The 26,930-nt window shown below is 40.4% G+C and overlaps 1 protein-coding gene across 4 annotated transcripts in view; it reads right to left on the bottom strand.

Moving 5' to 3' along the window:
- SORCS1 (sortilin related VPS10 domain containing receptor 1) overlaps nt 1-26,930 on the bottom strand; it is a 304,532-nt gene that overhangs the window by 78,670 nt on the left and 198,932 nt on the right. For all 4 annotated transcript variants that reach the window (XM_055721229.1, XM_055721230.1, XM_055721231.1 and 1 more), the window contains exons 5-7: nt 25,906-25,979; nt 10,326-10,390; nt 747-865 (exon numbers count right to left, since the gene is read on the bottom strand). In XM_055721229.1, the coding sequence (XP_055577204.1) occupies nt 747-865; nt 10,326-10,390; nt 25,906-25,979 (258 nt within the window). The remainder of the gene's footprint in view (nt 1-746; nt 866-10,325; nt 10,391-25,905; nt 25,980-26,930) is intronic.

Here is a 26,930-nt window from a genome sequence, read left to right as displayed (position 1 = left end):
CAATTAGCAATCAACTCAATTTAAAATATCTGTCCTTTCTCTTCCCTCCACCCCCAAGCATGGCAGAATATAAACTGTCTGGAAAACCAGTTTACTCCTAATGATTTGCAGTTCATCTCCATGTTCCCTGCTATTCTGTTGTTATTTTTGTTCTCTTCAGCTGTAATTAAATGGACACTGGCAGCAGCTTAGTGAAACCCACTCACAGTAGTTCAGATCTATTCACCAGCTCTCACCTGGAACACAGCTTGGCTGAGTACATCTCATCTTCAGCCTTTTCACTATAAACACAACTGAGGCATAACAATAAAGCCTGATTACTACTTCTTCGGTTCTTTCTCTGACTCCCTCCTTCCTTTTCTATTTCCCTCTTATGCTCAAAAAAGCTGTCGTCTACTCCCTTTTAATAGCAGATGATTGACAGATCACTTCAAACTGGGGGGTTAAAGCAGCAACCTAGAGTGCCGATGAGATTGCAGGGAGTGGCACAGAGCACTCCACTTACATATGGTGGAGGTTCCAGCCAGGAACTCCGTTACCCTTCAGCGACAAAATACTAGAGGTAAAAGGAACATTATTAGCATTGTAATGAACAGCCACAATCCACTCAGTGTCTTTATTATTTGGATGCAGTATTATCCGATTAGTTGAGAGCTAACACACATGCACACACATGCAAAGAACTGGAAGATAAAATAGTGTAACATAGAATAATAGAATAAGTAAGAGAAGAGGGTGTTCTGCACCTGAACAAAGACATAATCATCCTGGACAATCAAGGAGTTATGGTCAATATAGCCTGGAAAGGGTTTGCTGCGAGTGGCTTCACTGCAGTTCTGCATCTTGCAGGTGATGTATTGGGCATCTGCAAGGAAAAGAACAAAACCATGATACTTGAGATCCTGAGCTCAGAGATTCTTCCTACTGTCATGAACCTGTTTGCTGAGGTAACATTTCTGCTTCCCAGCCTCATGTGACATGAAATGATACGATCCATTCAGTGCAACAAAACACTTCTTTCCCTTTCACCCCTTGTAAATCCACTCTTGAACACTTTCTTCCTTTAAGTTCCTTCCTTCTTCACCTGCCTCAGCCTCCCATTATTTCTTTTATTCCACCATACATCAGACCTATACATTGCTCCTTCATACCAAGAGAGAGCCCAGTGTAACTGATCTGGTTACTCCACACCACTCTTGCAATTCTATGCTGGAAGTAGACCAGAGGCAGCATTTGAAGGTGGCACAATGTATTGCTTGTGGCTCAGGTCTGACAGAAACCTAGTCAAGGATATATGATTCAGCAGTGTTACCTGCCCTTCTGTGTTTACTTGGATGCCACCCAGGCTTAGGCTCAAAGCAAGGAGCTGAGTGAGGGAACAAGAGACCTGTGAAGGACCCTTTACAGAGGCAATAAACAGCTCAAGTCCTCTGACCTTCAGAGTAACTATGGGTTCTGAAGAGTTGTGTCTGTGCTGCAGGACACATACTCTGTGCTGAGCCTCTACAGTTTCCCCGTCATCCCCATGGTGTGGGATTTGCTGCAGAGCATGACAGCTTGTCGATGGTCACATGCTAAATTAATTTAGAACATGGCCAAGGTTGATACCATACAGATGTATGAGCATACCTTCAGACAATACTTGGCCCATAGCGTTACCACTGAGAGCCCCTTCCACAGCACATCTCTGTTTCCTACAGTAGTTACACTCTGCAGAATAATTCAGATCACCTTGCAAAGTAATTCAGACCACCTCCTGTTCAGGGATTTTACCTACTTCTCTGTTGACAGTGTAGGTAGATGCACTCTGGCAGACTTGGGCAATCATTCTACACTCTCTTGAAACCAGAGGTCTTAGCAGTTTCAGTCAGTCATATGTTTCAAATGGCCTAAATGCAGTCCTAAAGCCATCTCATCCACTGTCACAGCATGGCTTGTCCTCCTCTACTATTCTGAAGCACTGCAGGGTACTCATCTCATAATCCATCACCTGAAGAAAAACAATTTCAATTCCTTTATGGTGGTAAATTTACCCTAAAATACAGAACCAGATTCTCACTATTCAGTTTGGGCTCTTTCAAGATCAATTAAGAAATTGCACTTTGTTTAATGACAAAGCTGATTTACAGGAAGAAGGATTTTGGCATTTTAGTATTAGCACTCATATGACAGAAACACTACATGGCATTTAAAGTGAGAACGACTTCTAATCTTTTTTCTTGTTCAAGAAGCACAGCCCCTTGTTTGATATAATTACCACCTTCTGATCAGAGAAGTAGCATTTTACACTGAAATAGAAATGGCTGGATTTTTACCACCTCATATTTCATCTTGGTTTTAATTAAAATCTATCATTTGACATTTTTTTCCTTGCTTCTAAGGGCTGTTGACTTCTGCTTGAAACAGACATGGAGGGTAACGAACCTTTAGGAAAGTTTGATGAGGGATGATTTTACCCCAGCATTTGCAGAGTTCTTGGAATATATAAGTGCTAAGTATTATCAGTCACTGCAGTTTATAACATTTTATGGTTTTGCAGCTCACTGCAAAACATTAATTAACATAGCCTGGACAGCATGATCAAAATGTATTTCCCTTTAGAGGGACATGATTTTTTCCGCGTCAGCCACGAGAGGGCAGGGAACTACGTTACTCCCAGCCTGCTCGTTCCAGTAAGCTCAGGAAAGTTGCCTTTCAGAGCAGCTCAGCCCTCTGCCCCTCTGGCCCCAGGAACAAGGGGGACAAGTAGGCCAGAGCCTCTTCCACCACCCAATAGCACTATATGCTGCAGCATGTCCCCTCTCTGTCATAAGACGGAGCACAGGCATGCATCTCTGCACCTGCAACACAACCAGTTCCCACTCCTCCTGTTTAATTCAACCCATGATATCATGAAGGGTAACCTCCCACACCTGCCCCCACAGAATCATAGCATGGTTTGTGTTTGAAGGGGCCTTTGAAGGTCATCTACTCCAACCCCCCCTGCAATGAGCAGGGGCATCTTCAACTAGATCACGTTGCTTAGAGCCCTGTCTAAGCTGACCTTGAATGTTTCCAGGGATGGGGCATCTTCCACCTCTCTGGGCAACCTGTTTCACCAACCTCATTCTAAAAAAATTCCTCATCCTGTCTAGTCTAAATCTGCCCTCTTTTAGGGCAAAACCATTACCCTTTGTCCTATCGCGACAGGCCCTGCTAGAAAGCTTGTCCCCATCTTTCTCCTAGACCCCCTTTAAGTACTGGAAGGCTGCAAGAAGGTGCTCCCGGAGCCTTCTCCAGGCTGAACCACTCCAACTCTCTCAGCCTTTCCTCGTAAGAGAGGTGTTCCATCCTTATTGTTCTTGTGTCCCTCCTCTGAACCTGCTTCAGCAGGTCAATGCCTTTCCTGTGCTGAGGACTCCAGAACTAAACACAGCACTCCAGGTGGGGTCTCTCATTCTCTCAAGAAGGTTCCTGAGTGAAATGCCTGGCAATCCCGATCTTAAACAAAGCAGCATTAGTTGAAACGGCTGACCCCACCGCCCCCTGTCTGAGCTGCTGACAAGACTAGGTGGCTTTCCACATATGGGATTGAATCACCCAGCACAGAGCTATATAGGATCAGACCTCTGACTCCTACCTTGTTTTCTTCTTTTTCCACCACCACCATTGTTACTTTTTACTTCCACAGGCACACTGGTCATCTGGGAAACACTAAGAGGAGACTGCAATGCTGCCTTACTTCCCATGCAAATGGGTTATCTCTCCTGGGAGCACAAGGAGGTAACAAGATGGGTGCTCCTTGGACCAGCCAGCAAAGAAGATTAAGGAATCTCCTTCCTCAGAAATTTTAAAGAGCAGGCCAGACTGAAATCTGTTAGAGGCAACCAAAGTATTTTTGATCCTGTTTTGATGGAGGAATGGGGAGTATGTCTATTTCTGCTCTGATCACACAAGTCTGTGCAGCAGTGATTGTACCATTGATGAAGATTTACTAAGGCAATTCCTGTGAACTTTTACAGTGCAATTCTCCACGGCTTCAATTCTAAAATGCCAGTAATAACTACTAAAGGGCAGAGCACTGAAATTGCTTAAGCTAATCTCCCAACCACCCAAGCCCTGAGATGTGCACACCAAGAAAAACTCCCTCTGCTATGGGAGACGGAAAGAAGGAAAAGCAGGCTTCTTGCAGCGTGTGGATCCTGCTTTTTTCCTAAGGGAAGTCTTTCTGTGCTCACATTAACTCAAGGATTTAATTTTGGCATTTGATTCTCATGGACATTTTATGTGATTCCATTGGCAGAGCTTTGTAATTTAGCATTAATTAATGTCAATTAATGTATTCTGTTGCTAAGCTCTAGAATTAATTTCATTAGTTTTCCCGCACAGATGTTTTCCCTGCCATAGGTAATTAGGACATTATGCTTTTCATTTCCAGAACCCTCACCTCCAACAACAGCTGTTGTTTTTAATATACAACAACAAAGTCATGCTGTGCCTGGAGAGAAGAACATAGCAACTCCCAGCTCTTACACTCCCAGACACTTTGATTTTGACAGTTTTAGACACCTAGAGTAGGATTCTTCTCAGGGAACGGCAGCTGTTTCTAAAGAGGAAGCAAGAAAAGTCACAGAACACAAGAATGGAGGAGACATCTTGTAAGGGAAACCTCTGACAAAATTAATCTGTCTCAGTGGTGAAAGAGAATTGCAAATGCTAACACATAGCAAAAGTTATGAGCCAGGGAGACCCTGTCCCATTAAATACTTCAGTCTTTTCTGTTTAGCTTGAGCTCCATGCTAATACCTTCTCAAGGGAAATGCATTCAGTCTTTCCCAGAGATATTTCTTGGCTTAATTGGTGGAGATGGAAGGTTGTTAGTTACTGGAGGCTGGTCAGCCTCTGCAAAAATACGCAGGAGAGTTTCAAATCCCTTCCTAAAGCAGAGTAGGGCTGTCTTCAGGACACTTTGTTGCAGAGTGTTACTTTGGATGACATACCAAACCCCAATACCCACTGCTTTCTTGTCTAAGTTTGCAGCCATATCTTTCAAAAACCTTATCTGATCACAAGAGGAGTCAGAGGAAAAATCACTGTACTCACTGCAAATGTATCTTTTTTGGTTTTCTTGTCTCTAATTCATTGAGGAATGTGTCCTTCTCTTGACAAATAAATCCACCAAGGACAAAACAGTGGTTTATACAAAGAGCATCCACATAATCTATGACTTGTTTGTCTTCCAGATTTACTATGGAGTATCCCAGTTCATTACTGAGCAGCTTAGACATTAGGGATAGTTTCTGCTTTGGAAGGATGATGCATCCTGTAACTAATGAACCACAAGAACATGGTAGTAACATATCTCACTGAAAGACCCAGGCCTGTAACCCCTCTGCAACAGTGACTAATAACAGAAGCCTAGAAAAAGTTTTAAGAATTTGTCCAGGAGCCTTGGTAGTCCAAGTACATCTTCAGCATCCACAACCTGCCATGGCAATTAATTAAAAAAATTAATAATGTTCTCCCATACTTTCATATTTCTACTCTTTTTTTTGAGAAACACACAAAATGACTGTTCTTTATCCATTTCCATCTGGTCTGAATGTTGATTTGTGAAATGTTTACGATATGGGGAATATATTCGCAACTGTCCAGGACTCAGCAACTGCAAAGCAATTAACCAGTAATGAAGCTTAGTGAAATGAAGCCATCCCATTTACTAACTACTCACAAATCTGTTTTTATCCTGCTGCTACTCTTTCTTTGTTTACCGTTAGAGTCGGGAATCTTTCTTTACATGGGAAGTATATCCTCTGCCATTTCTGGCATAAGGCTATGATTAGAGAAACTAACAGATGTCATTCTCCAGGACAAACACTAATCATGATCAGGAAAAAGTACTAATCACAATCAGGAAAAAAAAAAAATCACTGCACAGATTTAGGGCACTTTAGGAATTAATTCACCACACTAGCTATGTTAGCAAAACACTGCCAGGCGAGGTTGCCTACTTGTTTTTTCTGCTGCAGTGATTATTTTATTCTTCCTAGCAATGTTCTATGAAAACAGAAATTGAAGTCCTAGCACAACTTTGCGATTGAGACACTAGTGGCCAGATGCCCCATCCCTGTTGATCAGCAAGGAGAGCACTCCTGACCCCAGGTGAGGCATTGGCCTTACCTGTAATCACAGCAGCACCTTTCAAGAAGTTGCTGTGAAAATCAGGACAGCAAAAGCAAAGCAAAGCAAACAAAAGTATTTTGTAACTATCAGAGGAACTCTTAATTTTTGTCAGCCCATTAGAAAATCCATTAGTTTCTTTCATCTACACTTAAAAAAATATTAAAATTACATAAATTAAAAACTTTACTCAAAATCAATTGGTATCTATCTACATAAGCAAATTGTATCTCATAAATGTAATAGTTGGTTTTCTTTACTTGCATCTATAGAAACTGCCACTTAAACATTCTCTGAGTCAGCTTTGCCATTCTTTGGAGGACCAGTGGGTACCCAGTTAGTCTCCAAATGCCTTGTAGGAATCCATTTTTCTAATTCTCACCAACAGTCGGGATTCCTCAATAGGCACCACCTGAATAAAAATTACCTCCCCAAGTCAATTAGCTTGAATCAGGCCTTACTGGAATAACCTTCCCTCCCCAGCTCAAAACAGATCAGGCCACTAATTAAGGATCTTTCAGGACCTGTGTATTCTTTACAAACCTTAAACTCACATGTCATTAAGTTTATACAACTTCTGTAAGCACTTCAAGCTGCATTTGAGCAAACATAGATTTAACTTCCACCAGTCACTCTGCCTGCTGACTATGGTGGTGAACGTAACAAAGAGAAGCTTATCATGTAGTTAAGAACTGTAGGGGATTAATTGTCTTACTGGGGTGCTGACCTGAAATCAGGCAAAAAAAAAAGTCAGAATTCCTGCTGACTTTGCTGACTTACCTTTGATCCTGTTCCAAAAATCAAAGTGGAACACCAGGGACAACCCAGTGTACAAATGGAAATGTGAGATAAGGTTCATATGAACTTCTCCCAACCAGAAAAAATCTACCACTGTGCTCTCAACTCCAACTTGATTTGGATTGGGCCTGAAGCCTTTAAAAAATAAAACCAGCACACCTGACATGATGAAAATTTGCCTGGTACTCTCCAAAATTTACACAACAGTATTAAAAGCATAAATGGCAATGATTAGCTCTGCAAATCTGACTCCATCAATACTACTAAATTGCACAGTCTGTACTCGGTTTGTTCATTGCTACATGCACCCCAGTTTGGTGAGACACAGTGTGCTCAGGAGTTCAGATTTTTCTGGATCATGATGGGGGAAAAAAAAAAGTAGGGAGCATGTGAGCTCAGGTACAACATTGCTAGCCAGATCCTCAACAGCTGTAAATCAACATGCCACTGAAGTTTTACTGATTTATACCTGCTAAGAGACTGCTATTTTGGTCCTTGCAAACCTTTTACATTATGTATATAAACACAATAAATAAAATGCACAGACAGACCATAATCAGGGAACAGAGATAGAGAGTTACTGGTGCTCTAGCAGGGAAAGCCCAATACTAAGGCTGTTGCTGATACATATTCCCAAACAACTCTGCCAGGGAGATGGGCTAACACTATACTCTGCTAACATTTCAATTTTTTCTCACCTAAAGCTCCAGTTGTACTACTCAGCTTCTGCTGGAAAAGATACCAGCACAAGAATGAGTTGTTTTTTCTCATTTGTACTGAGTTCAACAGGTTTTTGCTCAGCCCTCATATTTCCACTGCAGAATCTTTTATTTTATTGTACAGATTGCACAGTTGTTTCCACACCACTCCCCTTTCCTTCTTTCTCTCTGCCTTGTTTTGGCAAGTCTACCATTTCAAATTTAATCCATTTATTGAATGTTTGCACTTGGTTAACTCTCAAAAGAGATATTCCAAACAAAGCATAAATAAATACATGCAAAAATATAAAAAACAAACAAACAAACAAAAAAAACAAACTACAAAACACCATGAAAAAAATATTTGCAAATTACCCTTAGCTTGAAAAAAAGATACCTTTCTCAGTTCAGCACATTTCATCCCATCACCCCACTGGCAGTGACACAGCTGCTTCATTCCAGAGAAGGAATGTTTGTTCATCCATTGGAGGGTCATGGTTACTTTGTCCAGGAAAAGGAGACAGATTTAGTACTTAGAAGAAGGCTCTAGTAGCCAAGAGATCTGTATATAGCAAGTCAGTCATGGTAACTAGAGTAATGGACCATGTGCACACTCTTAGCCTGTCTCAGTCTCAAAATCCTGTGACCTGCAGTGCTACCAAATGTCTTCTGGTAAAAAATGCTGTGATATGTTCCAAGGTTACTGCTTCCAGCTACTCACTGTAGTCCCATGCCAGAGACCAATGCTTCCTGGAACAACGGGCAAAACAGAGCATGCACTTACTGAAAATCCAACACATTTTCTTATATTGCCAATGAGCTGAGCTGGGGACCTCCTGACTCATGAGCAGTTCCATCTAAATGACTGGTTTGCAGGAGGGGTCCCCACTGGCTGAAGGTGTGACACCACCACTATATTCACATTAGTAGTTCTGTCACTGCCTGAACAGAAAGTCTTAATTTGTGGTGCCCTACCACTAAGCTAATATAAGCATGCAGAACCATTTACTAGAGCTCAGTTGATGAGCAATAATTTGTTATTCCACAGTTCTTTACTAATATGCCTGACTCCTCAGTGAAGGCAGTTTCATCTACCTGTTTTTCCGTTTCCATCCTAAAAGCTGTAATAAAGCTTACTAATTTGTTAAGCACTCGAGATATCTTTTGCAGAAATGTGCTATAGCTGTGCAAAATGTTCTTATTAGAGCCTAAGAACTCAAACATTCAACACATTTGGAGCATGGCATCTTCTCTGCCCACTGTGAGCTGAACATCCCTCAAAATCGTCACCAGAATATAGCTCCTTAAACATCAATTGCAGTGCTTCATCTCAATAACCTCGAATTCTTAATGCCCTATAACAGTAATATTTTGTGCTAAAATATACACTGTCCTGTTAGAATAATTCATTCTCATTTAGCATGTCCCAAGAAATAGAAAGCCTCATGTTCCCAGCCTTGCTGCCATGTCCAGGTAAGTGAAATTGAGAGGAGAAATAATAATCTGAGATCACAAATGATAAGAAATAGAGATAATACATCCTTTTACTTTTACTAATCTTGCATATCTTGAAATGGAGACCTTTAAAACTTTATGGTTTCTATCACAACTGTTTCTTTTCAAAATTCATCTTCCAAAAAATTCTCTTTCACGCTAAATTTCAGTGAGTTAAAAAACTGGTTACCTGGCAGTTACCTTTTCAGAGAGTTTGTAAGTTTCCAATGACAAAATACACATAATACACCACTGCATTTAGGGATACAATTCAGGGGAGAATTTTATCCATTTTTAAAGGAATTAAATGACTGCATCATTAATACGTATATATTGCAAATGGTAAAAATCTGCTTGTTATGTTGCAGCAAAGCTGCTGTTTACAGGGGAAAATATATGAAATTACAATGATGAGATCTACGCAGTCAGGCTTTCAGTGTGACGCCTGCCTGAGGCAACCCAGTGTTGTGGAAAAGAAATACATGGACAAAGATCTGCAAAGGCAGTCAAGCTCAAAGATAAACCTTGAGGAAGCATGGATGGAAGGAGAAAAGGCTGGTGTCTGAGAGAATTTATAACCAGTTTTGGAGTTGCAGATAAAGGAGGCTCCTGGAACGGAGAAAAGTACAAGAGGCAAAGCAGGGAGGGAGAGGAGCTGATGAAAGTGAAGGACAACGCCAGGACAAGCAATAACAGTGAAGAATGCACTTAGGCTGGTTGTTAAAAGGTTCCTAATGTGAGACAGATGAGGTACTTTCAAAGGTAGTACCTAAGGCAGAGTATCCCTGGTTTCTTAAAACTGCAAAGCTATGAACAAGGTGATATTATGTACTGTGTGAAATAACAGCAGCTAGATTCTGTGACCCAGGAACTTCTCTCCAATGCCATGTTCACAAGAACAAAAATCACATAGGAAGAAAGAATAGTGTTGTATATACTAACTCCAATTACTGATTATCACATATTCTTCCTTATCATGTTCTTGGCTCCTTTCACAGCCTGTTAATCCCAACTTTTTGCTCTGATGTAAAGACTTCACTTCTGACTGACCTGGCTTGGAACTCGTATTAGGGTCAATCACTACAAAAAAGTCAGATTTCCACCATGACACTGGTTGGTTAAAAGAATATGAGGGCAGTCCAGAACATCAAAATATTTGGAAGCTGCTGTACTTACGACCATCCGCTGTTTTTGCCTCCAGATGCACAAGATCAGGCTCTCTACCAGAACCCATCATAGACCTGTAAAAAACAGATTGACACAAAGGCATTAAAAACAACAGCTAGTGTGAATGTCTGAGATTAGTTCCACAGGAGATCCTGTTTAGCTGCACCTATATTCACACTCACAAGTAAGAGCTGATAATTTTGAAAGTATTTTGGAGTTTTCCCTAAGATAAACTTGAAAATTTGAAAGAAATTCTACCATTTTATTGAATCAATGCCAATGTACTTATGAGTTTTCACCTGGAGACTTGCTTCTATTCTCATTGGCACCTGACATTTGATGTGTCTCCTGATTTGGTGAGAAGGATGCATTTCAGTTCTGGGTGGGATACAGGACACTTTAACTGATGGGATAACAGTGTTTGCCAGCATACTAATTATTGCTGTTCCTTTATATTGGACATTTTATGCACATTTGCTTAATTGACACTCCTAATGATCAACATTCCCTCATTAATTAAGATATTTAAAAACCCCATTTCATCTTAAGACATTTTATCATTTCTGATCTAATAAAAACAGTGTTCCATTAATAAAAGAAATTTCAGATTGACTCAGAAAATGACTGTTTGTTCACTCTGAATCAACAAGCAAAAACAGAAAGACATTGAGCACTGCAAATAAAGGGTTTATGGGCTCATTTTGCTGCCATTGTTGAGGTTCTCCTAGACTGGCACTGCTGGCCTTGAGAATTCCCTGGGACAGTCCAAATGACCATTGGTTTGATGGACAGTCTGAATTATGGCAGTACTGACTGCAAGTATGTGCCAATCCCATCATACAGCAGCCTCAGCAACATCTCTGGCAGTCAGTCTTGTTTCTGGTCCTGGTCTTCTCATCCAAGTCATAACCCTAGACTAAGGCTAAGGGTTAAACAACCAGTTTCTTGCTAGTTCCTGACCTCCAACTTAATAGATGCATGAGGGAACAGCATCATTCATTTCCAGTGATAGACAAATTAGATGCTGTGTTCTGTTCAAAGCCTCATTATTTTTCCGGAAATCAAAAGTGGGATTCAAACAGTGATTTAGACCTTAATTCGGTTCCTACTGACTGCAGCACCAGCCCTTAATCATAATGAGCATTAACTAATAACTATTACAAAAATGATAACAAGACTATTTGTGTCCTGATTAATCCTTAGGTTTGCTTGACAAAATCTGTAACAATTCTCTAGTTAGAAATGGTTTGGATTTTTTTGTCCTCCTTTGCTGGGAAGCAGAAGTTTCACTGAAGACTCTGAGCCAGCACTGCTTTCACCTTTTCTCCATTTTCAATAACATTTATGGCAAGGTCTTTTTCTCCTAAACATTCAACTAACATTTAAAATCTCTGCTTCCTGATAATTGACACCTAGTGGGTGGGAAGGGAGTACCTTCCTAGGGCTTTTTCCTTTTACCTGCTGTCATCAGCAGATGTAGGGGCAAAATGCTGGGCCTGCTAGTTACAATTCAGTTCAAGATAGATAGATGCCAGCGACAAACAGCTCTAAAAAAACGCAGAACTATGTTTCTGATTTGGCATATCTCCTTTTTATTCTTGTTTATTCAAGCGGGCTTTAAGCACACCTGGAACTGGGCTATTACAGAAGATAAAGTACAGCTTTGTCAGTGCATTCCTCCTCCTGACCTCACACAGCCCCCTGGGGATGTGAACTCTCCAAAGAAACAGGGATTATATCCCACAGATTTGAACATTTTGTCTCTTCAGAGACATGGAATAACAGTATTCAGCCAGCAAAGAACTTGTTGCCCTAGTTTAAGCCTGTGAGTCTACAGTCAGGTGCTTTGTGAGTTTCCTCCTCACAGTGCTATCCTGACCCCAAGAAACAACGCTCTTGCATCTTCTCAGGCAACTTCTCTTCAGAATGAGACATCTCACTGATGGATGGGACATCATTGTCACTGTTGTTCTCACTTGTGATATGAGCCATAATTTACATCAAACTCTTAAATGTCTTAAGAGCAGCATATAAATATCTGGACCCATCAAGCCCTGAAAGTTAGAAGGCTACAGATGTAGTGACCTGCATGTAACTTAGTCTCACACTACAACAGCCAGTATTGGGACTGCAGAAGCTTCAATTCAAGGTAGAATTAAGCCATCATTTGTCCCAAGGATGTACAGAACAAGGATGGCTGAAACATGACTGGTGATAAACATTATTCATCTTCTCAAGGGCTTCCTTTCTTTTGATGTCTTCTAACTCCTGCAAATTAGAAATATGATGACAAATGAAGAGGAAAACTGCAGTCCAGAGAATCTAAGGGAGTTCCTGAAGTCAAAGAGGACATCTGAGGCAGAGGCAAGAACCATATCCAGGTTTTCCCATCTGCTAGATCTTTCTTCCTACCTTAAAAAATACACATACCATTGCTCTGATTTATAATAGGCTTAATTTACTTGTGACAGTGCAAGGTCACAGTCAGGCACATAATACTAAATGGTAACATGAACAATCAGTTGCAAAGGACAGGCAAAATACAAATACCTATCTGCTCAAATCAATATTAGCTGTGCACAGCTGACATCCAGAAACATATCACTCCCATCTGGATTCTGCTGAGAGCTTACGGACCAGAATTTTTGTAATGTCACATTTTCTTGTATCATGCCGTCTTGTTCCGTGGTAGCCCTGTGATATTTCTCTATACATAGCTCCATACCACCCGAAAAGCCACTTAAAGTAATATTCACCTTAACCAGTTATACACTATAGATATTTAATCCTGAGCCAGTCACAATCACACTAAACTCTCTTTACAGGCAGTGAGGAGAAACAGGCAGTTTTGCACCATGGTTCATCTGAGCTGTGTTAGATGTGACTTCATGAGAAGACAAACTTTATCCTAGAAAGGGCTGTTTTTCTCCACTGAATATAAGAGGTCTGGACACCTACACCACAGACACCCACATGCGATCATATAAAGGTCCCAAAGCAGGTAACACAATACACCTGAAATACGTTTATTACTTATATTTAAAAACATGAATTACAGATAAACTATGGATTGTAAGTGAAGGGGAAAGAGAATGCCCTGAGATATATAGCTTACCTCAGCTTTATTATTTACTACATGGCATGTGAAAGTCTAGAAGAAATTCAGAAATGCAATATTGACCACAATGAGCATAAATAGGAGAAAAATACTGTGCTCTCGGTTGAACTGCAGCTGGGAACAAGCACTTTGTAGGAAGATAGACATATCCTCTTGCATGCGTAGGACAATCAGGTCTTTAAGCATCTACTGGAAATAAGGTATTAGGAACTGTGGAATATACATCAGAAATCTTAAATTTTTAGTATGTCAACCGGATCTATCACAACACTACTGAGCATTCAGCTACATTATTAGTGGGTCTTCTAGGCTTCTTCATTTGGGGGGGGGGGAAGGATCATCCTTAGAAGCTGAGGAGGACAATGTACTGAGTATTACTAACAGTATTAAGCCCATGGCATCAGTATGAAACAAACCTAATAAACCTAACTGATTAGAAAGACATTCCAGTCTCGACTGTTGACTGGATTTGAAGGTTCTTATACCAAAACTAGAGTGATCAATAAATACAGGCTTCACACATGGAAGAAAGAAACTACATACTGGATTTGCCCTAGATAACACCAAGCCTGAAACTCAGTGTTTCTAACTTGATACAACTGCCAGCTCTACTTCATTATCTTTTGTGCACATGGTCAATGCAACCTGGTCAACGTACACTTCCATGAGCTAAATAAGGAAAAGCGATGTGCATTCAATAGCTTATAAACTAAGCACCCTGCAAAGAACAGGGGTACACATGAACAAAGCTCTGGGATCCACTCATTTATCTCAGAAATTTCACTAAAAATAAACAGTAGCCCAAAACTTTGTCATGCCCTATTTGAGCAATTTTTTTTTAGCTATGCCGGCAGCACTTTCTTCTCATATTTCTCAATTCTGTTCTTCCCTTTCAACATCTGTTCTCAAAGACCAATCACTCACATGTCCACAAACTTTTCTTCTTGTCACAGCCTATGTTTTCACTTTATGGTAAAATGCCAGCATGCCCTTTGTCCGTCCCTTTAATCTCAGGCTTTCTGTAATACTCCCTGAAACTTCAGTACACCAGGGATATGCTTGCAACACTTGCTGCTGAACAGTGCCTATTGTATTTTTGTGATTAGCTTTTTGTGTTTGGTTGGTATAATTGTCTGTATGTTTTTAAAAAAGAAGGAGGAAAAGAGAAAAAATAGACCAAAAAAAAAATGTGGTTTTTTTTGGAAAATGAGGATTTAAAAAAGCCACAGGGAGTGCAAGGCAGTGACCCCACTGCCTTTACGCAGAAGATGTTCACATTATGAAATATGTACGACCCCCACAGTCCTATTACAAAGTTGCTTCCTAAAATTTTAATCACCATCAAACTTGCTAAATAGTCATCTGCACTTGAGCGCTTCACAAATCGATATCACTGGCTGCAACGCAGTAATTGCTCTGAATGCAGATTCTACATCTACCGTGAGAAGCAGCACAGGGGAAAGACCCCGAACCATCCCCTGGTTTAGAACTAGGCTGAACTAAACAAAAGCAGCCTGGCACTGCCCATTGCACAGCAAATGCTAGTTGGCATATTTCTGCAGTGACCAATCCCTTGCCATCTCTGTCTGAAACATTTCTAAAACCTTGGCTTCCTTGGCCTGTCAACTCTTCTGAGCCAAGGAAATTCAATAGAGACCCTGTTACCCTGGGGTTTCCACCTCTTCTATCTTTTTTCACTTCTAGGGACAAAAGCAATTGTTTATGGATGCTGGGAACTGATGAGGCTTGCAAGGCAGTCAGACCACTCAGAACTGCAAAAAGGCAGCATTGTGAAGATAGCAAAAGCTTCCACTTGATGTACTTAATTTCAAACTACCATTTTTCATAAACAAAGAACTTGAAGCACCGGACAATAAGGGCTCCATCTCAAGGGCTTATACATTCTGGAAAGTAGGTTTGTGTGCCTTTGGTTTTAGGTACTTGATTTCAGACACATTCACACCATATCTGGGACTACAGGCACAAGAAACATGATAACAAACTTTTGGTATATATTCCTTGTAGCATACATGCTCACAGCAGCTAAGAACAAAGGTCTTTTAAGCTAGGCAATAAAAGACAATGTTATTTTACAGAATCTTCAATGTAAATGGCCCAGAATGAAAGGCTGGAAGAACAGAAATGCTACTATGCCCTTTTCACAGACAGAACCAGTGCAAATGTCATTCATTCTTCATATGCAGACAGAGACATTATGCAGCTTTCCCACATCTCAGAGGAAATAAACAAGTGCAAAATCAGGACTCCTATGACTACCCCTCACCTTCTTTTGGAGGTAACCAGGTAAGATTTGTTCTTGCAACAAAGCATGGCAGATGAATTACAGATGACAGTATGGCTCTGCTAAGGTGGGCAGGATGGAATTCACATAGTTCTGGCCGTTTTGAGCTTATCGACACCAACACAGAGTAGACTAGAAATGGCTGCAATGCAATACCAAGCAGGAAAGTGACGCATCACTTGGAAAATCCAGTTTGACCCCTCATCATTAAAAATGTTCATTTGCCTCTGTTCCCTCTCTTCCCATTCCCGCAACCTGTCCCGATTCTCTTTCTGGACATTAGACTCTAGTTGCATTCTTCAGATGACTTTGTGCTTAACATGTTATGTATTTTCAGATGTCTCCCAACCTTCATCATTCCTTCTTTCCAGCCCCCATTTGAGCACACCATATACCTGCATTACACAGAAAGACTAATTACCTGCAACAGACAGGCGAAAGAGAGAACATACTCTCAAAAATCCTTATGCCAAAGTTGTCCTATTAACATAAATATTCTAACAAGCTTTATCCTGTCACAATTGAGCTATAAAGTTGCTCTCTTCAGCGCATGATAATGGCTTTGTAATTCAATTATTGGTAGAATTTGCCTTTGGGGATTTATCTTCTTCCTTTAGCCTCACCACTCATGTGGATCCCTTATCGTAAATCTTACGAATGCAAAACCAGCTCCCCCATTGCCTCTGGGTCACATCCTGCCACTTCATGTCAAAAAATTGACAGCTTATTCCAACTTACAGAATGGCAGGGGTCTGGTTTTGTTTTAAAGGACAAAATGAAAACAACAGTGGATGACGTTCATGGAGTCCTCCATAGCAACAATTTTTTGGTTCCACTTCTGTAACACTCTAAATCCTAATTGCCATTCATAAAAATAGTAACATGTAGCACCGAACAGGGAGCTTTTTGTTCAAAGGATAAAAAAAAATACTTGACAATCAACCTTTAAGTAACCTTCCCTGCATGCTACTGATTTGTTCAAGACCTATGGAAAAGTACAAGACCAGTAGACCAAGTTAGAAATAAGGGTTGAGGAAAATTTTTCTTCTCAGCTTTGTAGATAAACTCCAGTGATTAGTCAAGAGCACAGTGACCTCACTGATTTGACCAAGATCACACAGTTGTTATGTGGCAGAGACAAAAACAGAGCCTGAAAGTCCTCCGGGCTCTTTTTTCTTTTACTACTATGTTGACTCCATGAGGACTTTGCATATACTTTCTATTGCTTTTTTGCTTGCAAAGGTCAGTGAATCTGCGCCAGGGAGCTTAGTGTGGGAGGGAATTCTTGTGGTTTCTTTAGTTCAGTCCCTATCATGTGAAATTTTTACAAATTTTACTATTCCTGGGATATGATTTAAAGATTGCTTTCTAGCTTTAATATCTCTTAACCAGATTGTCCTGACATGTTTTAGAAACACGGGGTCAGATTCCAGACAGGCATAAATCTGCACTTCATACCTTTCTATCTGGCCAATTAATATCCCCTGAAAATAACCTAATTAGATTTTCCTTACTACATCTCTGTAGTATTCTTTCCCACATTGTACAATTAGATGAAACGACATAATTTTGTGCAATTCAACCACATCACCCACCAGTCTCTCCCTGTTTGTAAACAGCAGGTCCAGCAGAGCATCTCCCCTGCTTGGCTCACTGACCAGCTGTGTCAGGAAGTTATCCACACACTCCAGGAACCTCCTGTTTCCACTGTGCTGTATTTCCAGTGGACTGTTTCCACTGTGCTGTATTTCCAGCAAACATCTGGTAGGTTGAAGTCCCCCATGAGAACAAGGGCTGGTGATCTTGAGACTTCTCCTAGCTGTTTGTAGAATGTTTCATCTGTCTTTTCATCCTAGCCGGGTGGTCTATAACAGACTCCCATCAGGATATCTGCCTTATTGGCCTTCCCCCTGACTCTTACACATAAACTCTTAACCCTACTGTCACCATCATTCAGCTCTAGGCAGTCAAAACACTCCCTGACATACAGCGCTACCCCACCACCTCTCCTTCCTTGCCTACCACTTCTGAAGGGTAGTAGCCACCCATTGCAGCCCTCCAGTCATGCAAGTTATCCCACCATGTTTCCATGATGGTGATTATGGCATAGTCTTCCTGCTGCACGATGGCTTCCAGCTCCTCCTGCTTGATGCTCAGACTTTGGGCACCGGCACAGATCCACTTCAGTTGCGCTATCGATCTCACCTCCAACCCTGGCATGCCACCCCCAGGCTCATCTCTAACTAGCTTGGTTTCATTCCTTTCGCTATTCAGGTGAATATACCTCTTCTCCCTATTCACAAATGGAGGACAAGACTCTAAGGGGAGGAAGGGGGCAGAGGCAGGTAAATGGTCAAGGTTCTATACAGTTATGACTTTTAGGAGAACATTCAAGTTCCTGTTTTACTCCCACCTTTAGAGTCCCCATGAAAATCAAATAGGGCTGAGAACATTTTTTCCTCTTACATGGTGGAACTCTGCCAAACAGGATTTGGGACTGAGGAGTTATATTTTGCTCTGACAAATCTTGATTTGATTATGAGTAACAAGTTCTCTCAAGAGACTAGTGGGACTAAAGAATCAAGTTGTTATAGACTCAGAGGACTAGAAGTCTATCAACCCCTGCTATGTGACTTAGCGATATTCTCAGCCTTGTCTAGGGATGAAAGATATATACTGTGGATCTGTTTCTTAAGAACTAAAACTTGTCATAAATCCAAAGAGTCTAAATGAGCTTTTAACAGCAACAGAAAAAGGATGCTGCCTGTCATTTTTCTGTCCTTGCTGACCCACATGGGGCTGGAAAGTTTCTATCTCTGGAAGCCAGAGAGGAATGAAATCCTAATTCCCAAAAAAAGTCTATGAAATTTCAACATTCATTTATACCAAAACAATAAAGCTATGTTAGGGTCCAGAAGACTGTGAACTGTAAGCAGAGATTTTAACTAAATCTATTGAAAAGCCAAGTGAGATCTTTAGCGAAAATTGCCAACTGAAGGTATGCTTCCTTGCACTCTGGCTGGGCAGGATGCAACACTGACCTTTCTGGTGAGAAAATGGTAAATGTCAGGGGCACTGAATGGTGACATAGTGCTCTAATGTCTGCTGCTCACCATCAGCATGTTAGCAGCAGCAGCATGGTAAGGGCCAAGGAAGGGCACAGTTGCAGATTTGCTCTTTGCTCTGGTCCCTGGCAGTGTTGCTTGCCTGCGGCTCATCTGTTATCTTTGAGCTGGCAGCCATGAAGCTGCCTAAAAATATTAGCAAGGTAACAGCAGCCTGTGTTACAGAAGCAAAGAGCTTCAGTCTGACTTTCTCCCAAAGCCAAAGTGGAAGCAAAAGTGTAGTGTTCAATTCAGGGGAAAAAAAAAAGATGGCAATCAAGCAAAATTCACTACTCTTGCTATTCTCTGTCAGTCACCTGCTTAATTCAGACTTTCTGAAAACTGTCGTGGGTCCTCTGTGAACACGCCCCCTCTGGCATGTGCCCATCTCCACCATATTTAAGCTATGAAATACATATATTTTTAATTACATTTCTAGTAAAACTCAACTCATTAGGTATGGCTCGTGTGTTAGATCAAGTGGATGACTTTCTGGATAAGCTGTCAGAATGCCCTTTGATTGGCTTCTTCCCTGTCAGCCTCCAGCAGTTGCCCTGCAGCGATTAAAAGGTCTTGCCCAGCAATACACAGCATTATTTGTAAACAGCCCAGATACCATGCCATTTAAATTACCTCAGCCCACCTGGGTGAGTGTGCTAATCTCACCAAGCCAAGATCTGACAAGAACACTTGGACAGCTCACCCAGCTTGCTCTGACTGCTTGAATATAATGAAGTTTTTAACAGGGCTATGACACTTTTTTTTTCCCCGGGTTTTCAGCTTTCAGCTGCTTGAATGAACACAGAGCTTTTAAAATGCAGTCTCTAGCCTCCTCTGTAAAAGAAAAGATATATACTCTATAATTCTACTTTGAAGATTAACTTTCTTTGCCATTGCTCATAAAAGCAACACATATATAGCCCTATCTACTCATCTGTCCTCCCAGCTGCTTACCAGTTTATCTTTTTCTCCCTTTCAGTGTGTGTGCGTATCTTTGTATTGTTTAAGGGGAAGGGTTGGTTGGCTGCTTTTTTACAATGTTTGCATCCATTTTCTTCTCCTTCTCACACTCAGGAAAAAAACCAAGACAGAGTGGAGACATGGCAACATCTCTTACCAAACTGACATCTCTCCTGTAAATTAAGGGAATCATTAACATCATGGACAATGATCCTACTGGAAATGAGATATACTACGGTATGTGTTTACTTCTAATCAGCCTGTTATACTTATGTGGTGCATGAATGCCCTGAGCTGTATCTTTTGCCTAATTAAGACATTGTAGAATCATAGAACGGTTTGGGCTGGAATGCACTGTTAAAGATAATGTAGTCCAACGCCCTGCCACAGGCAGGGAAATCTTTCACTACATTTGGTTGTTCAAAGCCCCATCCATCCTGACCTTGAACACTTGATGGGGCATTCACAGCTTCTCTGGGCAAGTGTCTCACCATCCTCATAGTAAATAATTTCTTCCATATATCTAATATAAATTTGCCCTCTTTAAATTTTAAACTGTTACCCCTCATCCCATACCTACAGTCCCTGCACCAGTAGAGTCTGTCAATTTTTCTTGTAAGCCTCCTTTAAGTACAGAAAGTCCGCAATAAGCTCTCCCTGGAGCCTTCTCTTCTCCAGGCTGAACAACCCCAACTGTCTCAGTCTTTCTTCATAAGAGAGGTGCTCCAGCCCTCTCATCATTAAAGCTCTCTGATCTTGAAGTATAGAGTGGTATTTCTTTTGTATTTCTCCTACTTGCTTGTCTGAGTGCAATAGCCAAATAAGTTAAAAATAATAAAAATCAGTAACACTTAATATAGTGCTACAGTTATATATAGTTAATACATTACATACATGTATATATTAATGTATTACATACATTATATTAAATACCGTATAAGTTAATAATGGTAATTTGATGATAAAATTTACTAGCTGGGCTTTTATATTGTTCATTTTATGTTAGTTTGTAAGACACCTCCGTTATTTGGCTTTATTTCTTTACCACCACCACCCCCACTAAGTTTTTCAAGGTAAGGTTATGATTAGAATTAGCTGAGAATCTTTTCAGAAAACGTCTCATTTTGCTTTAAAAACCATTACATTTTGCAGACACTTTAATGAGCTTTTTAACCTTTTATTTTTATTTTTTCAAGGCCAACTCTAATTGTGATACCTTGACTTTCAGAAAAAAAATTCTGGTTGAAGGCATGACTTGATCTGAGGACCAGAATAAAAATCTGGCTTTTAACGAGCAATTTCTGCGTATATATTTTGGCCATACTGAACTTATATAAGAACTTTGACTAGCCTTTTTTGCAGCTACTGGTCATGAATATGTGGATTTGCAAGTCACAAGGTATCATTTTTGAACTTTGACTAGATGACTGGACCACTTTATAAAAGCAAAGTAATTCCCAATATGACTGGTTTGCCAATTGTGTTCACTTTTGTATTCACTACAAACCAGCGTCCTTGCCAGCAAAATTCTATCATAGGGGTATGCTGAAAATCACCAAGTATCACAAAAATAAACTCAGAATTATTTAGATAAAGCATTTACCCAACTCTTCTAACTAGCATCTACTGTGTTCTCTTCCTCTAATGCCAACTATATTAGTAAACACTCTGCTATCAGCAATAATCCATTTATGTTAACTTGCTGTTTCTGTATTACCCTGCTGAACTAATACTGCTTAGAATACTCCTTGCTAGTAATTACAGTAGTTTCATAGAGCAGAGTTCCAGAATTACTAAGCACCTTGAAAACTTCCATGTGTTTTTCTGTCACACTACATTAAACAGCAAAATCCCAAGAACCTGCCAGAGAAGTAACAAAAAACATGAAAATTGTTGATACAGTGCAGAACTGCAGTGCCTTGGGGTTGTATGCAGTGTGGAGTCTTTTATGTTTCCAGCAGACACACAACATGTGATTGACTGAGTGGATTATGCTTTCCTCAGTATACCACTTTCACATACCTGTATTATGTAGACAGGTATGTGATAAGATACCCAAATTACAGCAATAATTAGAAGTGTAAATTTTACAGTAGCCCATCACTAAAGCCTGCCCAGCACAAATGTGTCCTTACAACCTTTAAATGAGGTAGAGAATTACAGACCTTTTTTTGTCCTTTTTTCTTTTTTTTTTTTTTTAAGATAAGAAAACTCCAGTCACCTCTCATTTTAAAGGTTTGACTTTATCTGCTCATCCCCTATCTGATATCTTCCTCCAAACAGTGACATTACAATCTCTTTCATCGCAAGTGTGGATGTCAAGGCATCACTTAGAGCTGCCAGACAGAAGAATGAAAAGGGGGAACAGAGGAGCTTTGAACAAAGATTCTATTTTCACGTTAATGACTCCTCTTAATGAAACAGAGGATACAAGAACACAAAATATGTAGGAGCTACAAGGAGCTGAGTTGTCTCTACACAGAATGTTTTCTCAGAGTTATGCAGTAGGCATCAGCAGACTGCTTTAATGTTGTTCTTCAGGGGTTTAAATTTCTCCAGGGTGGTAGTAGGAGGGGATTCACAGAGCAGTCAAACATAAGCAAATAAAAAAGAAAATTATCTTCAAAACAGATATAAGAAATGCAGCTGAAACAGATGCTACGGTTTCTCTGACAGCATTTGCAGGCAGAGCCTTCCCAAGACTAAAACTAGCAAGCTCAACGGTGTTTATTCACAAGCCTTAGAGTGACCCACAAACTATTTAGAAGACCACATGACAGAGTAAAATGGCAATTAAATTATCAGTGAGCAATCAGGAAAACACATCTTTGCTTTCATCAACCATTCAAATCCAGATATTCCCTCCCCATCAGAAGAAGCAGTGTTAAGTAAATGCAGCCTCAAGAAGGCCTGATGCCAAAGGCTTTGCTTCGTGTGTTCCTGATCTTAGAAAAGTCCCAGCTTGGATAGTCCTGAAAGCAGTCTGTAACAAAGCAACTTCTCGGCCTTCCTTAGATATTGGAATATAGCTCTCATTCTCCACAGATATTATAGCCCTTATTCTCTGCACAATACAGCTGTGCCCTGCTCGATCCCTTCAGAATCATTTGATTTAGAGAAAGCACCAGGAACAGGAGAGATTATCCCACAGTCTGCTTTCCTTGACAGCTGTGACTTGAAGACATTTTCCTTCACTATTCATTTCTGCCTTTATGAATGAGTGGAAGTCAGTCTTCCAACTCTTCAGGTTGATTGACTCTGTATTTTTCCAAGCCCAAATGTCTAATAATTAATTAAAACAAAGCATAAACATATCATAGGGCATCGAACAAGGCTCCACCCAACTTGTATATCAGCACTGGCTATAGAGATGTAGCTGTAGAAATTTGATTTTCAACTGTACATCTGCACCCTCTTATGTCCCAGTTCCCTTTTGCTTTTCTTGCATGGGGAGTCAGCAGCGGCCACACTCTGCATGCAGAGGTCTGCCCTTCTGATTCAGCACTTCAGTGTCTATTTTGTCTTCAGGTACTTGTCTGCACAGAAATGTAAATGCATAGAAAAGCTCAGTGTTGCTCTTTGTGGTGTACATGTTCTCAATTGCACATGCAAAGCTCTGTTTTCTACCATGGATGGCTTTAAGGACAGGCAGTGTCCATATAATTGCAGCTAACTACTTTTTTTCCAAGGTGATGGTGATCATAACAAATAAGCCAGAATGAGATGCAATGTCTCCACAAGTTGTATTATGCTTGCCTTTGATAGCAGAAGTATGGTCTAGCTCACACCAAGGTGTGTTATGCAAGAGACATTTTGTTCAAGGTGAAAATACAAGCTTGCAGTTTCATGTTTTGTTTATGGCCATAGGGAATTAGATAGGTGGTTGGAACATCTTTTCATCTTTTCAACTTATTCTTTGCCTTTGAAGCTCCAAGCCTGAGTTCTCTTATTTGTTAGGTTCTAAGAGGCCTTCAAAGTTTGAGCTCCATGGAAAGGGAAAAATTATCATTTTCATCATTATTCTTATTGCGGGCATCCATCAGCTCAACTCACAATAAACCACTACTGTAAGTAATGATGAGAAACTTCAAAAAGTTTGGAGTGCAGTACAAGACACAGGGATCCAGGAACAGTGACATTCTTTCCAGCTCTCTGACGTGCTTCAGCGAGTACAAGTTTGTTGGATGTCTCAAAGACTGGGTCCCCAGATTTCTAGGACCTTCTTCTTTCATTAGCCCAGAAAAATCAAGTCATGTATGGGGCTGTGTTTTTTCATCTGACACTTTGAAACCCTGTTAGGAGTCCTGTAGGAAAGAAATAGGAGTGGCATACACATGCCTGTCTAAACAGACACTCACACAAAAACAAGTTTAAGCTAAAAATTGAATTTATTTTGCAAAAGCTTCAGCTAACATGGGTTCTGAGAAAGGATTAAAAAGCAGGAGCAGCAAACAAAATCTCTGATATATCCCTTGCAGACCAAATATGAATTCAATTTTGGAAGTAAATTTGACCTAGAGCTCTTACTTCTTTCATAAATTAAAAGAAAATATTTGACTGAACCTCTCCTGAATCTTGATATGCTCAAAACCTGTGCTATTGGCACAAACTCATATTTTAGAAGCTACCATGGGAGTCTCATTTTAATCATCTGGTTGAGCTCCTCCTGACTTCAAGATTACTATTTTATCAAAAGCTTCTCTTTTAAAGGCCAGATTCACAGGACATGAGCCAACTTCTGCTCACAGGTAGACTACTGCTTCCATAAAGAGCTGATGAGAAGTCTCAAAAATTTACACCAGTGTAAGCAAAAAGAGGAGTAAGGCAAAATATAAAAGTGAATTTATCTTTGACTTAGACTATGACAACCCTATTTGCAGGAAAAGTCCTGTGTCTCCTTTGTGCCTTGGCTTTCTTTTCCACATAAGTCAAAGTTACACTAATTGCCATCACGTGACAGCGTGGAGGTGTTTCAGTTAAGTATTACACTACAAGTGTAGTTACAGAGCATTACAGTGGTTATGCAAATCATTACTATGGAAAGCAAATGCAAAGAGATCTGCCTGGAATCAGAATCACTAGAAGAGAATCAGTACACCAGAACCATGGGGTAAATTTGTGCTGATTAAAACTGAAGGAGATGAGGCTCCAAAACCAAAGGAAATTGCTAGTAGTGAACTGCAGAATGAAGTTTGGACATACATCCAGGGGCTACTTTTCAGAGGCTGTGGCTGCTAGAAGTGTCTGAATCTGAAGTCAAATCCTCCATTACAAACACCCCATATATTAAAAAACGTGAGATGCTCAGATTCTATCATAACCATGTAGGCTACAGCACTAAGTGAATTTGTATAGTGCAAGTTAATGCAGCAAACAGTTAAGCTTGCATCAGTGACAAAGAGCTATGAATAATTCTTTAAGGTAACTTTGGCATAAAACATACAAATGCTTTGCCATTGCTGTAACTGACTGACATTCAAAGAGTCAGTGAGAGGAACTCACACATGGCTGATACATATATCTTGAAATCTAACTCGAAATTTTGCACTGTTACTTAGAAGCAATATTGCAGAGTATTTTAAGCTCCTAATGAAGAACTGTGTGTGAAACAGAACTAACAGCAGCTAAAAGCATTAACACCAGCCACTGGAGGATGTCCACTGTTACTAGTGGCAGAAATGCTAGTATCCTCAAAGACTGCAAGTCTTCAAGCCTTTGGCCCTCCCTGGTAGCAGTACCAGAATGATATCTTCTCTATATTTGGTGCAAAAGCAAACATGCTTCTGCTGTGCAGAGTTGCAGTTGAACTCAAAATGTTCACAGGAAATTATAGAAGTCTCCCCTCCCAAATTAATGCTTTCTTCAGACTATTATTCAGTATATTTCAGTTGTGCATCATCATTAGATCAAAGACCCCATTTTCAAGTGCTGTATAAACACGTAACAGGAGGAATAATGCCCTGTTCATACTAGTTCTAAATTAATCTCAACAAATCAGCAGCATGGATTGTATTCAGCCACTTTGCCTTCAAGCCCCCATTTCAACATTTCTGTATGTATGGAGCAGCTATGTATAGGAAATGAGGAAGGGTTTTTTGCTCTTACCAGTAGAACCTGTTTGGTGCAACTCCCTCATGAAGAAGCAGCCATCTTCTGCCAAACTCCACTGAACTGAATAACTGAGGATAAAAACAAACAGTCATGAATCACAGTAAAACACAAAGACAATAGAGAAATTAATCTGAAGAAGCCTGCATCACTTCTCAGATAGTGACTTGGATTTTTACATACTCCAGTCTCAAAGGGACACACCTGAGGCAGCTGAGAAGCAGCAGAGGCAATACTGAGCTGTGTGGTGTGAGACACGACTGGTATTAACTGAGGGACCACCGTACGGGCAGAGCCAGCAACCTGCCATGACTGAAAACTCACCATCTAGGTCTTCATGGCACTCCCAGAAAATAAAATTGTGCAGTGTGGGAATGCTGCCTTTTCCTTTTTCAAACTTGTGGTGGACACCAGACGTACAGCAGTCTGATATCCTACCCTAGCTCTGACAACAGAAATAAACAGTTGCCTTCTTTGATATTATGTTAGGAGGTCATTCTCTTTCCACTTACTGTAGCTATCCCTAGAGAGCTTGTTCCGTCTGGCACCAAAAAAGTGCTCTAATATGTCTAAACTTCTCTTGCAGGACTGAATGAGTTTAAAGAGCACAAGTTACTTGTACCACAGAAACCCTCAATTCTCTCTTTGCTCCTGTCCTTCTCCTGCAAACAACGTGACACCTTCTCTTATTCTGGTTACACAAACAATATTCAAACACATCAATCACTTCAGAAAATCTTTCCATGAAAAATACCAGACCAGACTGAAAAAGGTCAGCAAAAAGGCATGTTACAGGTATTATAAATACTTTGACATGTCTTTGTAGAATGATATACAAATGTTACTGTTAGAGAGCACTTACAAACAGCTGCTCTCCATAAAGGCCGCCATCAGATAATTCTCAGAAGGACAGTAGAGGGAAGGCTCACTTCGATTCTTTCTTTTGCTTTATTTAACTTCAGATTTCTCATATGGAAGCACTCAGCAGCAGTCAGCCATATACTTTACTTGCAGATTCATCT

This window comes from Falco cherrug, chromosome 9 (assembly GCF_023634085.1).
Source record: "Falco cherrug isolate bFalChe1 chromosome 9, bFalChe1.pri, whole genome shotgun sequence".
NCBI classification, from domain to species: Eukaryota; Metazoa; Chordata; class Aves; order Falconiformes; family Falconidae; genus Falco; species Falco cherrug.
Note: the sequence above shows the minus strand (reverse complement) of the source record. Positions and strands in the feature narration are given on the sequence as shown.